At 38.7% G+C, this 18,238-nt stretch overlaps 1 protein-coding gene across 1 annotated transcript; it reads left to right on the forward strand.

Moving 5' to 3' along the window:
• Positions 1 to 11,482: 11,482 nt before the first annotated feature.
• LOC131301603 (sodium/pyruvate cotransporter BASS2, chloroplastic) lies at positions 11,483 to 17,981 on the forward strand. The gene is made up of 13 exons (XM_058327976.1): positions 11,483 to 12,019; positions 12,550 to 12,667; positions 13,424 to 13,547; positions 13,679 to 13,720; positions 13,809 to 13,922; positions 14,018 to 14,080; positions 15,253 to 15,380; positions 15,850 to 15,931; positions 16,551 to 16,602; positions 16,713 to 16,810; positions 16,904 to 17,062; positions 17,235 to 17,324; positions 17,648 to 17,981. The coding sequence occupies exons 1-13, from the start codon at positions 11,911 to 11,913 to the stop codon at positions 17,723 to 17,725; spliced, it is 1,257 nt and encodes a 418-aa protein (XP_058183959.1). The 5' UTR covers positions 11,483 to 11,910; the 3' UTR covers positions 17,726 to 17,981.
• Positions 17,982 to 18,238: the final 257 nt, after the last annotated feature.

Raw genomic sequence — 18,238 nt, forward strand, 5'->3', positions numbered from 1 at the left:
GGGTGGGATACAACCCAGACTTCTCCCTTGAGAAAACAGTATCCACACATTCAAAATGCCGAAATTAGATACGGACTCTACAAAAAAAAAAAAAAAATCCTTAAATTGTAATTATATCTTTTCAAAAAAAAAAAAATTGTAATTATATGTCATCAAAATTTAGTACATCTTACTCATGTGATTGGTTGATTTTCCTATAACTATCATCATGGATGAACACATGGGGCGGTGACAGTGGTGTCGTTCCATTTCATCATGGTAAGTGCAAAAAAACATCCAAGATACTTTGATGGACCGAGGAACAAACGAGTCGGGGCGATGGCCGATCTCCAAAAATTTAATAAAATTTCTTTTAAAGTATTTGTAGTATGTTTTTTTTTTTCTTCTTCGGAACTATCGATGTTGCAAATGCTATTACGCGCATTCCGCAGCCGTTTCAACTCTACGACCGTCCGAAGTTCTGTTTTTTAATCTATTACTTGCACGTCTAAGGATTTCTTGAAAAATTAAGGACGTCTCTCTCCTAAGATTGTATGCATCTATGAAAAATCTTATGCTATATTCTATATGTTGCATACTTTTTAACATGACATATGCAACACTGACATTCGTCGCTAATCCTTTATCAGATGAGTTAGGAAGTGTAAACAATTCTCAATCTTACTAGGCTGATCCAAACGTGATCCCATTCAATCTTCGTCTTACAAAGTGGGGTGTAAGCGAGGGGAGATTTAGGGTGTTCGAGCTAGATTGGCTCATTTCAAAATGAGAATAAATTATTTACACCGCCGGTGTAAACATTTGTTTATTCCAAATCAATTGCATTGCGACACGTGTCAAAATAGTAGTCCCAATTAATAAAATATGGCGACGTGGCGCAATGCAATTGATTTGGAGGAAACAAATGCTTACACCGGCGGTGTAAAAAAATTTATTCTCTTTCAAAATTCAGGCTCGATTCGAACACTAATATCGAGCTGATCGAGCTAAATTCGAGTACTGAACCCTTACAAGGACTCCACAAGGGTGTCGGTGATGCAGCGTAGAAACGGGCAAAAGAAGAGAGGATCTCCCGTCGCGTACGAGGAGAACTCTTGTGCAAGTCTGCTGAATCTAAAGTATTACTACAATCATAGAAAAACAAGCATGCTCTCTCTGAAGAATTTTTTAATTTTTTTTCCCCATAATTGCTGGGGGAGAAGGAGTATTATTTTAAAGAAAAAAGAGGAATATTGTGAGTAGAGTATATATGAACATCAATGGAGAGAGAGAGAATAATTCAGAAAAGCTAATGGGACTGATGGTTCCCATACCGACAGAGTACCGACGGCCACATGGGGTAAAAATAAAAAGATTAGATCGAACACCTGCACATATTCGAATTGAGTTGATTTTACTCGATACCCGCCCGATCTTTTTAATGGCTCGAATTTTTCGTGCTAAACTCGAAGTAGGCTCCGTGTGACCGTCGGTGCCTATAACACACCACAGAATAATTCACAAAGATGACCATAATATGGGAGTGGGAAGGTGGTAAGGTTGGTGTGCAATTATTAGAAAGCAAGGGGTACTGATACTGATGTTGTCTCTTCAAAGGGAAGAAACTTCTTTATAGACATAGAGTTTTCATTTCAACTGTATAAAAGGCCCTGGGGAGACTTTTTTAAAGGGATACCTTTCTTTTTTAAATTTTTAATAAATTACGTACTATATATATTTTCCTCAATCTATCGGACTGCTTTTTCATCATCTCTCCTAAAATAAATTGGTATTAGCGAGGGCTTTAATTGTCTTTTATGATATTCGACATCACACCAGCAAGTCTGTTTTTAAAGCGGTGGGAATGAGTGACATTGTGTAACCAAATCCATGGTGGCACTTCCGGCCCAACAATCTCTCCCTCATGATGACACTCCCGCGACTTGAACCTACGACTTCCTGGCTCTGATACCACTTGCCGGACCGTTTTTCCACCATTTCTCCTAAAACCAATTGGTGTTAACGAGGGCTTTAATTGGGACTTTTATGACATTCGACATCGCACCTGCAAGTGTTTTTAGAGCGGTCGCAAGAAGTGACATTGTGTAACCAAATCCATAAGGCACTCCAAGCCCAACACAATCCAATATCTTTGCATATTATTGTTTTTTTCTATTTAATTTCTCATTTATTTATTATGATTTGTTTTAGATTGGGGAAGGCCAAATGTCCATTTCCATTCCTTGCTATTGGGTTTGGATTGTAAATTTACACCGCCATTCATGGAAGACTATGAAAGCGTAACAGAAACTGTACGAAAACAAATAATTGAAAATTAAGAAAGCTATACCATCATATTTCACATATCAAAAGAGTTGTGTTAATCAAAAGACTCATATTCTTATCGGTCGCCCATTTTCATTGAATGAAACACGTAAAGAGAAACGTTTGTGACATTAATCCAGACGGTCTATCAAAATTTCCCTTTCTTGATGATACTAAATTGATGTTTTTCGGATTCACGAAATTAATGTTGCAATAAAAACAAAAAAAAAATAACCCGGCTTTTAGACGTTTTCATTTCAAATTGCAACACCTACATTTTTGAATTTAAGAAATGTGTCAGCTATACATCTCGGTACTTTTGTAGTCTTTTTCATGAAGAGATTTATAGGAATTGAATCATTTCTGATTCTTAATCTGAATTGGATAGAACAATCCAAATTTTGGATCTTTTATTGTAGCAATTAATGATTTGGATTCGCTCAAATACTCTTACCAGTGAGCAAATCCGAATCGAACCCACATTTCCAAATCACTTTGTAAAACGAAAATGTAAATGGTCCTCTCCCAAGTCTCAACCTTGACACATGCTCAGGGGGCCTAGTGGCTCGGGCATATATCCTAGCTTTGGAAGTAATATTCCTTAAGGTCTGGGGTTCGATTTCTTACTGGAAGAGTATCTTGAAGTAAGTGAGGGATTGTGATTGATGTGGCCGCACTAGCTCTCCGAAAGTTTGGGTTGCGCAATTGAATCTATTTAGTGGCCTGGCCGTAGGGCTGAACCTCCGTTATACAAAAAAACAAAAGGTATAAACCTTGACATGACGACGAATGTGCAGCCCAATCCCATGGTGAAGGAACCTAAGCCAATCTTGCAAACTTCGCATATGATAGCCTAGGCCCTAGCTGCAAATGGGATATTGGTATACAAGTCACTATAACAATGTCAAGTTAACAGAAGAAGCTAGAATCTCGGGGGACAAAAGAAGTTGATTAAAACACAAGCCTGAAAAAGGACACCAGCCTGAGAAATGTTTGGCAGTTTATATTCAGAAGTACTATTAGGATGAGTTTCAAAAACCCAGTTGAGAACTTGAGAGGGAAAGACAGATGCAAAGTTGAGGACAGGGACAGGCCTGGGCCTGGGCCTTGGAAGGTGGAGTAAGATTTGAGTACCGTATTATCTCATGTGACTCTCTTAAGACGCAAAGGGGACCCGACCCGGTAATGTTGATGATATGACTCGTTCATTATGAAGACCTCTATCTGTAAATCATCCATGACAACAATGATTAGACACCATAAAGCCTGATCGAATCAATTTTATCTTAAGAGAAATGGACGGTTAAAGTTTGACCGTATAATTTAATTAAGAGAAATTGTGGTTCGTTCGAATAGCTAACGTTCAATCTCCGATTAAGATGATATTTCAATGAGTGATCTTTTTAATGGCTCAAATTTTTCGTGTGGAACCTGTAGTAGGCCCCGCGTGACCGTTGGTACCTACAACACACCATAGAATAATTCACAAAGATGACCATAATGTGGAGTGGGAAGGTGATAGGGTTGGTGTGCAATTATTAGAAGGCAAGGGGTACTGATACTGATGTTGTCTCTTTTTTTTTTTTTTTTTTCAACGGAAAAAACATTCATTAATCAAGCCATACGGCATCTACAGAATAATCCTGAATACAAATCAGGTCATACGGCAAATACAGATTTCCACCAAAAAACAGAGATACAGAGACACAATATATGAAAAGACTAAGAGACGAAACAAGTGTCTTGCGCCTATACACGAGCCATCGCTCACTTCTTCACACTGTCAACATGGATCGACTAACATGGAGCTAGTACCCAGACACCAATGTCTCGGGACGATGGAGCTCCATATCAAATATAACATTAAACCTGTGGAAATTCGTCACCCGATTTGGGAAAATCAGACCGGAACAATATCCGGACAAAAACCGGCCTAAACATCCGAACATAAATGGGACAAGAGTCCGGACAAAACAGAAACGAAAACAAAACCAAAACCCTAACCTACCGAAACACTCAAACAGCCACCGCAGCACCCCGCTACAATACCCCAATAGCCACAGACAATAACGACAACCCCTACTGCCGTCACGCCCAATCCCATCACTCAATATCCTCTCCAGCATCGCCACCAACAACCCAGCTAAGAGGGGGGGGTGAGGGGAAGGGGAAGAGGGAGGAGGGGAGCGACAGCCTATGAAGGAGGCTGGCAAGGGAAGGGGAGAAGAAAAAAGAAGAGAGAGAGAGAGGCGCTTGGGGGAGGAAGTGGCGCCACCCCAAGCAAACACAGCCACGGCTAGGGTTTCTCTGGAACAAGAGAGAGAATTATAAATTACTGTATTTGACAGAATTATAAGGAGACAAATCTGTGAGATTTATGATCCAGAATTGATGTTGTCTCTTCAAAGGGAATAAACTTCTTTGTAGACATAGAGTTTTCATTTCATCTGTATAAAAGGCCCTTGGGAGACTAAATTGAACGGATACCTCTTATTATTATTATTATTATAAATTACTATATTTATTTTCCTCAATCCAATGTCTTTGCATATTATTGTTTTTTCTATTTAAATTTCTCCTTATTTATTGATTTGTTTTAGATTGGGAAAGGCCAAATGTCCATTTCCATTCCTTGCTTTGGGTTTGGATTGTAAACTATACACCGCCATTCATGGAAGACTATGAAAGCGTAACAGAAACTGTACGAAAACAAATAATTGAAAATTAAGAAAGCTAAACCATCATATTTCACATATCATAAGACTCATATTCTTATCGGTTGCCCATTTCCACTGAATGAAACACGTAAAAGAGAAATGGTTGTGACATTAATCCAGACGGTCTATCAAAATTTCCCTTTCTCGGCGATACTAAATTGATGTTTTTCGGATTCACTAAATTAATGTTGCCAAAAAAAAAACCGGCTTTTAGAAGTTTTCATTTCAAATTGAAACACCTACCATTTTGAATTTAAAAAATGTGTCAGCTATACATCTCGGTACTTTGTAGTCTTTTTCATGAAGAGATTTATAGGAATTGGATCATTTCCGGTCCTTAATCTGAATTGGATAGAACAGTCCAAATTTTGGATCTTCCATTGTAGCAATTAATGGTTTGGATTCGCTCAAATCCTCTTACTGGTGAGCAAATCCTAACCATTGACTATACCAGTGGTCTAGATTTGGACTGTGCCGTCAAGTCCAAAACTATTGGAGAGTCCCGAACCCACATTTCTAAATCACTTTGTAAAACGAAAATGTAAATGGTCCTCTCAAGTCTCAACCTTCACACACACCCAGGGGTTGCCCCAGTGGTTCGGGCGGATATCCAGACTTTGAGAGTACTCTTCAAGGTCTAGGGTTCGATTTCCTACCGGGTGAGTACCCTTAAGTAAGTGGGGGGCCGTGATTAGTATGGCCACGCCAGCTCTCCCAGAGGTTTGTGTTTGCACAGTCGGATCCGTTTAGTGGCTTGGCTATAGGGCTGTTCTTTTGTTACCAAAAAATAAAAAATAAAAAATTCTCAACCTTGACATGACAATGAATGTGCAGCCCAATCCCATGGTGAAGGAACCTAAGCCAATCTTGCAAACTTCACATGTGATAGCCTAGGCCCTAGCTGCAAATGTATATTGTCATACAAGTCACTATAACAATGTCAAGTTAACAGAAGAAGCTGGAATCGGGGAGACAAAAGAAGTTGATTAAAACAAGCCTGAAAAAGCACACCAGCCTGAGAAATGTTTGGCAGTTTATATTCAGAAGTATTAGGATGAGTTTCAAAAACTCAGATGAAAGGGAAAGACAGATGGAAAGCTGAGGAAAGGGACAGACCTGGGCCTGGGTGTGGTTGGTGGAGTAAGGTTTGAGTACAGTATTATCTCATGTGACAATCCCTAATGTGACTCTCGTAAGATGCAAAGGGGATCCAACCCGGTAATGTTGATGATATGAGTCATTCAATATGAAGACCTCTATCTGTAAATCATTCATGACAACAATCAGGTTGATCAGACACTGTAAAGCCTAATCGTATCAATTTTATCTAAAGAGAAATGGACGGTTAAAGTTTGACTGTATAATTCACTTAAGAAAAATTGTGGTTCGTTCGAATAGCTAATGTTCGATCTCCGATTAAGCTAATATTTCAATGAGTGATTTGCAACATATCGCAACCTACAAAATGAACAGCTCAAATCACCATGAGACCGTGGTAGGTCCAATTTTCCGTCACTTGAAAATGAGGGATCATTACATATGAGAATCTTGATTGGGCTAGGTGACTATCACCCTAAACTCCAGAGAAACGACTATTATCCAATAGTATATAGATGGACTGACTCAATAGTACTTCTATCGCTCCATCCCCTAGAGAACCTGTTGCTGTTTGGGCACATCAGACTATGTAATAGCATTCCGATTCCTGATTACAATTCAGAGTGGCGACTTACGGAGCCTCTGGTCGCAAAGAGCCAAACAACAACAGGTTCACTAGGGTATGGAGCGATAGAAGTATTGGGCTCCGTTCGCAAAGAGCCAAATAGCAACAGGTTCTCTAGGAGATGGAGCTATAGAAGTATTGAGAGGCTTAAGTCACCACTCTGAATTGTAATCAGGTATCAGAATGCTAGTACATGGTCTGATGGTTGGACATGCAGATAAATCCAATGAGCTTAAAGGCCCCCATCTCAAACGAAAGCACCAGATGGTACACATAAACTTGTCCATACATATCATACATGTCTAATGTTCCAAGCTATCAAATCAAGAGACTCTTTCTAAGGATGTCTACATTCTCCATTGATGATAAGTTTTGCCATTGTAGGTAAGACAACGAAAAAGAGAGGCATATATCACATGTCCTGGTTCCCTTGCAATATGCCCCCGAAACACCAAATATAGACGGATTTTACCAAAATTCCAAATTAATATATGCTCTTATGTGTATACATCACTTGCGCGCCTTGTTCGTATCGAACCATGGTGAGTTTGAGGAGAATTCTCCAATTAGCTAATGCCTATTGTGGTAGACAATTAGAGCCAAGAACTTCCAGTTGAGTCATTGTGGTACCGACGGAAGACTGACTCGAATCAGGATCCGATTTGGTTGTAATGGAATGGTTCTAATTCCCGAATTGTTTTCTTTGGAATGCTATCTTGGACCTTCGTACTCACCACACATGCTCGAGACTTTCAATATTCCTCATGGAACATTGCATGTAATGTTATTTAAGTGTGTGTGTGGTACGGCTAAAGAGAGCAAGAGAGGAGGAAAACTTGTTTGTAAAAACGGTGCGCAAGTGTTAAGCAAAGCTTGGGTGATCAGAGTGTGAGTAAAAATTTATCGGTGCTGAGAAAAATAGTAGAAGGCTGAACCAGTAAAAGGCAAAACACCCGGTCGGAAGCAACGTATTCAGAACAAGTGAGGGTAGTATTAGTCACAAGGATCTTTCAAAAATGTCCTGCACTTGTGCTGTCGATCCCCGCTCTTGCGAATTTTAATAGCTTGAGACGTGTTTCAAAAATGCTTTTACGCTCGCACTCCTACTCACGCGAGAAAATTATGTGACTTATGGTACCACTACATATAGTTTGGTTGCAGGCATGAGCAGCCTAACAACTAGGCAATTGATGCCACCACCTTAGGCCCTCGAGGTCTTCAATTTCTATGATGACGTTGTAAACACATTAACCATATCCAAAAGACCTAGGCGGCAAAAGAACAATTGCATTGTTGAAACAACAAAAGCACGCCCAGAAGGCCTTAGTTTGCAATTTTTACTTGGGCCTATGATGGGCCTAAACCCTTACTTTAGCCATTTGTTATATAAAAGGCAAGGGCGAATGAGGATAATTGTATAGGAAATAAATTTACCATCTTTGTGATAGATTTATCATCTTTTGTTGTAAATTTAGCATACTTGATTAGGATAAATTCTATTATTGAGTAAATGTATCATAATTTCTGTATTTTATTAAACTATTTGATTATAATAAATTAGGGCTGCCATGGATGTAAAGGAAATACATTTATCATCTTTATGATGAATTTATCATATTTTCTTATAATTTTCCCGTATTTGATTAAAATAGATTTGGTTATATTAACTAAAACGGGGCTCGTACATCCGAACGATGTTATGGGTGGTCCGGACTAGAGTTGTTGGGAGCTGTTGGAATGTCCTAGAGTTGCTCGTCTGGACCACCGTATTCTAGGTCCGAACTAACTAGACATTCTGGTTGCTTGGTTTTGCTCTGTTGAGTGCTAGTCCAGACCAGGCTTTAGGTAGTTCAGACCAAGCATATGTCGCGAAGGTGACTTTTGCTCTATTTGTCTCTTCTCGCACATCGGCTTCTCCTCTTCGCTCTTCCACGCCTCTAACATCCTCCAATTGACATTTTTTTCAGCTCGTTGAGTCCCAAGGCCTACTAATACCAAAACTAACAAAAAAAATTAAGGAGTAAAAATTTATTGGTGCCGAGAAAAATAGCAGAAGGTTGAACCAGTAAAAGGCAAAATGCGCGGTCAGAAGCAACGTATTCAGAACAAGTGAGGGTAGTATTAGTCACAAGGATCTTTCAAAAATGTCTTGCACTCGTGTTGTCGATCCCCGCTCTTGCGAATTTTAGTAGCTTGAGACGTGTTTCAAAAACGCTTTCATGCTACACTCCTGCTCGCGCGAGAAAATTATGTGACTTATGGTACCACCACATATAGTTTGGTTGCAGGCATGAGCAGCCCAACAACTAGGCAGTTGATGCCACCACCTTAGGCCCTCGAGGTCTTCAATTTCTATGATCAGTCTTGAGGTTCTAAACACATTAACCATATCCAAAAGACCTAGGCGGCAAAAGAACAAATGCATTGTTGAAACAACAAAAGCAGGGCCCAGAAGGCCTTAGTTTGCAATTTTTACTTGGGCCTATGATGGGCCTAAACCCTTACTTTAGCCATTTGTCTTACAAAAGTCTATGAATTTAGTACAAATTTTTATGGGAAAATGATGGCCCAAGACGTGTTTAGATAATTAATACCCGTCAAGAACATGCTAAGAATATTTGTTAATGCTGAAAATGTTCTTAAGGGGTATTCATTATCAAAACATGTCATTGACCGTCATTTTTCCATTTTTATTGAGATCCAACCCAAATTTTTCTCTCCATAGAGGCCCAGGGATTATGTGTTGGAGGCCCGGGGAGGCAAGGGTGGATGAGGAGAATTGTATAGGAAATACATTTACCATCTTTGTGATAGATTTATCATCTTTTGTTGTAAATTTGGCATACTTGATTAGCATAAATTCTGTTATTGAGTTAATGTACCATAATTTCTGTATTTTATTAAACTATTTGATTATGATAAATTAGGGCTGCCATTGATGTAAAGGAAATACATTTACCATCTTTATGATGAATTTATCATATTTTCTTATAATTTTCCCGTATTTGATTAAAATAGATTTAGTTATTAACTAAAGCGAGGCTCGTTCATCCGAACGATGCTGTGGGTGGTCCGGACTAGAGTTGATGGGAGCTGTTGGAACGTCCTAGAGTTGCTCGTCTGGACTACTATATTCTAGGTCCAAACTAGCTAGACATGCTAGTTGCTTGGTATTGCTCTATTGAGTGCTAGTCCGGACTAGACTTTAGGTAGTTCGGACCAAGCATATGTCGCGAAGGTGATTTTTGCTCTATTTGCCTCTTCTCGCACATCGGCTTCTCCTCTTTGCTCTCTCACGTCTCTAACATCCTCCAATTGACATGTTTTTACGCTCATTGAGTCCCAATGCTTACTAATACCAAAACTAACAAAAAATACATCAAATAATCACGCTAAAAAACACCCAAAGCATATATAAAATGGATTAGAGGAGTGTTTTTCAGCACCTATCATTTTCTCTTCTCACAATTGTCAATTTTTTTGCAGCTAACATTCCCCTTATTTTCCTAATTTCGTACAAATCTCCATTTTTTCTTCGTTCTTTTTTGTAACCATTGATATCATAATCAATATACATTTTTTTTTGGGTGAATTAGCTTGAAATTAAAAAAGATGAACTGAATGTACAGGCTACAAGGGGCATACCTCAGGAGCAAAAAAAAAAAGAAAAAGAAGAAGAGTGAAAAAAGTGCAATAACTCATGCACAACCCGCATGGAGAGTATGATAGAGTAAAGTATGCAACAAACGTGTATTGTGTTTTGATATCATACCCCATTGCAGTATCCGTCTGTAAGGAAAGATAACACAATGGGGTAAGATATGAAATGAAGCGAATAAAAAATGACAAGAAAACTAACTATATCCTGGCACATCCCGCCTAACTAGGAAATAAGATAAATAGCCATTGTCGAATAAGGAGCCGTTGTTGAACCATCACTGAATAATTGCAACTACATAGCAACTCGGCATCGAGGGGAGGTTGAACAACTAGTACAAAGGAACTAGGCACCGATAAGAGACTCGATCCGGAGATGACGGCATTTGATAGGAGGTCCAACCTTGCACACCACGCCCATTCTATCCAGTTTAATATACTCTCATCCAAAGTCCCAAGACTTGCCAGAAAATAACCCGCTCTCAACCAAAACCCATAGCCACAAGTCTCCAGAGATGAGATAAGCAGACTAAGATTCCAATATTTCATCCTAACATAACAGTATCAAGCAATGTTATCAATACCGTTCCGTACCGGCCGGTACATACCGTTTTTTACAGAATCCGGTACCCTACACCTCTAATTCCGTTTCGGCTCAAATACCGGTCGGTACCGGCCGATACCGAACACACCGGTTAGTACCGGTCAATACTGAATAGTACCGGACTGGTTTTAAATTTATTTTTTTCTTCAAGTACCGGACAGTACCGGGAAAATACTGGACGGTATCGGGCAAATACCGGATGGTACTGGACAAATACCGAATTTTTTATTTATTTTTAAGACGTGTATATTATACTATAAATTATTTTAAGTAGGAAAATAACACTAATAGCGATTAATCCGAAACGGTACCCAGTAGTTAACCGGTACCAGTACGTATTATACCAGTAGAAAAATCGATACCCTGACCGATATGGTATTCAGAACATTGATATCAAGCGTAGTACCCACTTTTTAAGAGAGGACCCTTTTAGGAAGTATGTATTTATTAATGTACTTATGGTTGACCTTGTGCTTTCAGTGAAATCAAATAGATTCTCTCAAAAAAAAAAAAAATATCAAAGAGAGAGAAATCGAACGGGATAGAATCACTCCTCATGTCATCTCAAAATCTCAAATTGATTATCCAGCTTTAATTGTGCTAACGACCAGCGAGTAACGACACAGCAGAAAACCCCACTTTTATTTATGAGAATCTGCAAGATGTTAGTTTTCTTCAAATCTTGAAAAACATTTGGATTGGCCTCTGGTGACTGTGTGGTTCATCGGTTTCCACGACCAGTTCATATATCCCAATTGCATGTCCGTCTCAATCTTCCTAGCTTTGACCCTTTCACTCTCTCACCTATCAGACACAGACAAACCCATACAAACCCATGTTCCAATTTGAGTGAATTGAGCTCCCTTCGTCTTCTCCTTTTGTTCACCCTCTAGTTACACTCTCCAATGGCGTCTATGTCTCGATTCATTGCCAAAGATTGTATATTGCAGCCTTGTGATGCTGTTTACAGACCAAGTAGTTGCTTATCTTCAAGGAGGCTTCAAACCCAATTGGGTATGTATCAATCTTGAATTGTTTCACTCTTTTGGCTCGGGGGTATTGCTTACAGTATAAGTTTGTTTTGGCACATGGGTTCTTTTCATTTTGCCTTATTATGTTTAGTTGATGTACATTTAGTTGAATTGTTTCACTCTTTTCGCTTGTGGGTATTGCTTATATGCTTGTTTTCATTGGTTGGTTCTTTTCATTTTGCCTTTGAAGTGCTCTAATTGACGTACTTTTGCTATTTAAGTTGGTATGATTCTGGTTGAGGCATCTTTCTTCTCTCATTCTGGAGTTGAGTTTGTTCACCCTTAAGTAGAGGGTGAACATTACTTTCATTCTTATTGGTTGAAATGACGTGGATCCACCACAAAGTGATGTTATACTTACTAAAAAGTGTATTGCATGGTAAGCATGACATCACTTTGTAGTGGGGTCCATACCATTTCAACCAATAAGAGAGAGGGTAATGTTCACCTTCTTTTAAGGAGGGTGAATAAAATTGCACTCCTCATTCTGATGGTGCGGATGTCAACTTTCAGATTTTACAGGTACATTTGGTTTGCCTGAAAATGGAAAGGGTTGTTTGGCAATTCACACAGCACCAAGGAATTCGATTGTTGCTCTTTCGGCTCCTACTTCAATGCCCCAACCTTCAAGGTATGTTTTCCTACAACGTTCTTGTCTATAGAGGAAGCTCAGACAGATATGTTTTTGGACATGAATATATAAACTCTCCAGTAATAAATGGAAAACTCATGCCTTATTAGTTTACTGTCTTCCACGTTGTCATATATAAGAAACTTGGTTGAAAGCTTATCATTATTTCTAGCAGCACCATTATATGCATAGATGACAGCAGGGCATCTCTTGGTGTGGAGTTGAATTAGGGAAGGGCATCTCTTGTTCCAAATCCGTCAGCTCATACTTCTAAAAACATCTGCAATAATCGAGGGGAAAGCTTCTTTCTTTGTCCATCAACACTCATACATTCGGCCAAATGAGTCTCACAGGTCTCCCTTTCCCTATGAATTCCCTTCGGCCTTCAAAGTGCTGCGTGTGAATTGGAAATTTTAGTGTTTGGTTGCATGGTTGTTTGGGCAATGTACTATCATATGATATTTTAATGATTATCTGTCGTGTAGAAATTAACTTGGGGTTTGAGCCATAGAAAAGTAGTCTATTTTGCCTTTTTTGAGAGCTGCGTAATCCTTGTGTGTTTATATGTAGTATCTTTGAGACTTTTGTGTAATGCATTTTCTTTTTCTTTATAAATAATGGGTTCTTTAAGTCAAATTTTGGCTTGCAACAATTATTTTGTTTTTGTTTGAAAAGATTACTCGATCCATTTCTGCATTGCTCATGATATATTGCTATTGGGATAACCACGAGAAATTGCCGATTGTTTGTGATTAGGTATTCTCAAGTTGTATGCAAGGCAGCAACAAATGCGTCTGGAGATATTCCAGGTAGCGCTCCAACTGAAATGACCCAATATGAGAGAATAATTGAGTTGCTGACAACTCTTTTTCCTGTGTGGGTATGCATTGCTTCAATTTTCTGCAGTATTTTGTCCGTCTTTTATGTTTCTATCCTTCATACTTCAGTTTCCATTCGGATAATACTCACTGAGGGAGAGGTTCACCTTTTTAAATCTTCATCGTTTTGCAGGTCATATTGGGTACCATCATTGGCATCTATAAACCTTCTGCGGTAGCTTTATCTATCTTTTTGCTGTTAGTTGATGGGTGTGAAATCCATAATTGCCTTTAAGTGCTTGACGTCTGGGTCTTTCTTACAGGTAACGTGGTTGCAAACAGATCTTTTCACTGTTGGCTTGGGTTTCCTTATGCTTTCAATGGGACTGACCTTGACTTTTGAGGATTTCAGACGATGCCTACGAAACCCATGGACTGTAAGGACAAGAAGTAACTGAAAAGATTGCTTATGTATCAGGTGACTTTGTGGTTAACAGTTTTAAGATTGATATTTTCCTTTTCAAATATGCAGGTGGGTGTAGGATTTCTCGCGCAATATTTGATAAAACCGATGTTAGGTTTCTTTATTGCACTGGTATGTTTTCAAACACTTATTCTGTGTATTGTAGCAGTTGTTATCTATTCTTGCGTCCGTATGGTGTTTTGTGACATTTTCTGTCTACTATCTGGACATGGGTAATGATATGGTGCAACCAAATCAAAGGCATAGATTTTAAATTAGAAAGAAACTTCCCAAAAGGGACAAAGAGCGTAGCCCTCAAGTGCTCCACTCCCGATATAGTGCTTACAATCAAACGAGGACTACATTTAAGTTTGGGGAGTTGAACAGGAGAATTCCACCCTACCAAGTCATTCATTTTGAAAACTAATCATAACTCCAGTACTCTGCAGTGATTCCATTACTTGTATCAGTTACGTCTATTTCTTACTGGCACATAACCCTCATTCCTCTCCATATCATGTGCTTAGTGTGTGACGCATTTCTGGTTCTATGTTACTGAAACTATCATCATAAGACTGCATGCATTCACGCACAACTTTAAGGGCTAGGGAGAAGCAATGGACTATATGAGAACGTGCTGAAAGTTGTTGATTAGGTTTGCTTATGAGATTTGAACAAACGACATTATTTTGAATTAAAAGAACTACAAATTAACACTGTGTTTGGAACTTGAGGAAAAACCTACACATGAATATCCAGAGTTTACTCATCTTTGAAGATTCTGTTAAAGCTAAAAACCCACATCAGGAGAAGTATTTCATGTCAATCCCACGACTTATATTTTTCTTTTTGTGTTTGTGTCAATACTGTTTTCATTTATTTGTAAACCAAAGGAGATCCATCGTGCATTGATCGACTTGGATGATGTTGATCCTCTTTCCTTTTCTCTTCACCTGGTTGCATCATATGTGCAAGTGTGCAACTATATTCTCTCAGTGGGTCTGCCTTTGGTAATCTTAATGGAAATTGGGTGGAAAAGCTTCCTGTCTGTTAGCTCACCATCCAAGGAAATTAACTTGCGTTGACGCTTTAAGATGCTACTTATTTATCTATTGTTGCACCTTAGTAAACCATCCATAGGCAGCATCTTATTGCATTTTATTTGTTATTTTCTCGGCACCCATAGTACTTGTTTGTATATGTGCATACGTTGTGGTGGTCAGACTTTAAAGGGAAATGAATTGTTGTTGGTAAGATGTTCTTTATCCTCAAATAAAATGCTCACTCTTAATGCTGGTCTGCAGACGTTAAAACTCTCTGCACCTCTCGCAACTGGTCTAATTTTGGTTTCTTGCTGCCCTGGAGGCCAGGCATCAAATGTTGCTACGTATATTTCAAAGGGAAATGTAGCTCTCTCTGTTCTTATGACGACGTAAGCTCAATTACAACATTGTTACCCGATAATTTGTCTAATGGATATGGAACAGGCTCTATACAACTGTGTTACGCTTTGAATTTTCACATTCTACATCTGAAATGTTCCTGCAATAGTGTTGCTTATGAAGAACTTTGTCTTCTTGAAAAATTTATAGCCACTGTACACTTTCAAACATTTCTGCAACTGTAATTCTGCTTTTACATTTTGCTTCATAACAAGTTCTGCATGAACTTTAGTTTTGGGCTACTCACTTATTCATAGTCGGGAAATGACAATTTTATATTAGCGTGTACTAGCGTCGCTTTAATTCAATAAGACTCCATTGGATTAACCATCCATTGAGGTAGTGCTAATTGCCCATACTCAAATCACATGTTAAGCAAGGATGAATTTTAGTGAGACTGTTTGTGATTAATGCTGGTGGAGAATCTGACTCATAGTGCTATGTGGATTGCTTTTTTAGGTGTTCAACTATCGGGGCTATTATTATGACACCACTGCTCACTAAGCTTCTTGCGGGTCAGCTTGTTCCAGTTGATGCTGCTGTAAGAAATGACATGCTTGATTATTTTACTCCTCAATGTGATGTTATACTCCTTGGCACTTGCAACCATGAAGAAATTTTGTGCACTTTGTTCATGGACATTGGACATTTATGTAAAAGGAAAACCCCTATGATTTTTTACTGGGTAAACTAAATTCTCTATAGTAGGCTAACTCCCTCTTCGAGCTTTTATTCAATTAGTTGTTTAGGCAGTTGATAGACCCCAGTGGTGTTTCTTGTCCATAAACAAACCTGTTGAGGTGGCATAGGCTTGCGTATATCTGATAGCTTCAGACTTTTCGTTTGGCATCATTGTTAACTCCTAGACGAATGTTTGGACGTCCCAATACATCCTACTATTTTGCAAAATTTTCTTAACTCGAATATACTTCATGCACTTTAAGAACACATCGCAACATGTTAGTCAACTTAGGACTCATTGATCAAAGACCAAGTATACAATGGCCCTCATATCCTGTTGAGCTCAGATTTATTGTCATGTTTTCCAGATTACATGGAACTAAATTAGAATTCTTGGGCTGCATTCTCCATCTATCGGGCGTGGTAACGATTTTCTCTTTGCCATCATGTTTAGCTTTTCATGTTATCTAACTTTTCAGGGCCTGGCCATTAGCACTTTTCAGGTTGTTTTATTGCCAACAATAGTAGGAGGTAATTTAACGGTGTTCAAATCGAACTTCTGTTTGAGTTGATAGTTGTGCAGAAATTTTGGGGTCTCTAGTTCAGATCATCGTATTTATATCTTTGCTTCGTGCATGCAGTGTTGGCTAATGAATTCTTCCCCAAATTCACTGGAAAGATAATCACTGTAACGCCTTTAATTGGAGTTATCCTCACCACCCTACTCTGTGCAAGTCCAGTAAGTTAGACAGCTTATGCAATCATGAATCATGTCAATAACTTGTAAAGGTCGATTTTTATGGTAATAACTTGGAGTGGTTCTTTTCTGAAGATCGGACAAGTTGCAGATGTGTTGAAAACTCAGGGAGCACAGTTGTTACTTCCTGTGGCCCTCCTACACGCTGCGGCTTTCGCTATTGGGTACTGGATTTCAAAATTATCATTTGGTGAATCAACTTCTCGTACGATCTCCATAGAATGTGGAATGCAGGTAATTATGTTTCTTCTCAGCAGATACTAGATACATATTCCCTTTTCCAAAATCTTGTCTAGTCTAGTTATAATCAATTCCTTGTTTTGTAAATATTATGTTGGAATTAGTAAACTTGGTTAACTACCAAGCTCTGCACTTTTGTTTGTTCTCGTTAAATCCGTTTCTGCAGAGCTCTGCACTTGGATTTCTACTTGCACAAAAGCATTTCACCAATCCTTTAGTGGCTGTCCCTTCTGCTGTAAGCGTTGTTTGCATGGCGGTAAGACTCTTGCTTGCATGTACTTAAATTTCTTCTGGTTTCTACCCTGTATGGTTGCAGTTTCCAAATCCTTTCTGCAAAACCCTGTTTCGAAAACAAAAGCATTCCTCATTGTCATCTCTTATTCATTTTTAGTTGGATGGTTTTCGAGAAAATTGAAACATCGTTTCTATATTTTGTAAAGAGTGGGCTCTCTTCCAAAAGATTTCCGGAAAACAAGTTCAGAAAAACCGGCAACTTTTCAAGTTTTCTTTGGTCCTGGTGAAATGAATCCAAAAAACAGACTCTCAAAACAAATGGTCTTATTTTCATCTTCATTGCAGCTTGGTGGGAGTGGTCTTGCTGTATGCTGGAGGAACATGCCAATCCCTGCCGATGACAAGGATGACTTCAAGGAATGAAAACAAAGTCTAAATCTTTCCTGTTTTCTGGTATCATTTTTTCTAACCTGTTGCTAGTTTCAGTGATGGATTTTCTGTCATTTTGCTGGTTTGGAAAAAATACTTGTCATGCACAATCTTCACCTTTTTTGCTTCCAGTGCAGAAGGGTATTCTTGGGTCTAGGTATTTGATTAAAAGTGAGCCATAGAGCATTGCAGATAGGTTGGAGAATTCGATGCTGTTTGAAATTTGAGAAATAAAAGAAAATTATAGTGACCGAGTCGCCTTTTTGTATTGCCTTGCAATATATTTTTTCGAACTACATGGTTGTGTTTATATTTTCATCAGAGGAAGATGAAAATGATTGGTAAACTGAAATAACTATATTTTGACTTCTTCCATTCGACATGTTGTGATAGTTTTTCTTATTTATGTTTCCCCCATTGAATCCTTCACCGCGCAAGGGCTTGTTTCATTGGCCAGCTCAGGCGTTGGATTGGATTATCATTCACGAAGACCGCCTTTGAATGCAA

The sequence above is a fragment of the Rhododendron vialii genome, chromosome 1a (assembly GCF_030253575.1).
Source record: "Rhododendron vialii isolate Sample 1 chromosome 1a, ASM3025357v1".
Classification (NCBI taxonomy): Eukaryota; Viridiplantae; Streptophyta; class Magnoliopsida; order Ericales; family Ericaceae; genus Rhododendron; species Rhododendron vialii.

Coding starts and splice junctions, on each gene's coding strand:
- LOC131301603 (XM_058327976.1), top strand. CDS start 11,911: ATGGCGTCTATGTCTCGATTCATTGCCAAAGATTGTATATTGCAGCCT. Junction 13,721..13,808: donor GCATCTATAAACCTTCTGCG/GTAGCTTTATCT, acceptor TCTTTCTTACAG/GTAACGTGGTTGCAAACAGA. Junction 15,381..15,849: donor CTCTCTGTTCTTATGACGAC/GTAAGCTCAATT, acceptor TTGCTTTTTTAG/GTGTTCAACTATCGGGGCTA.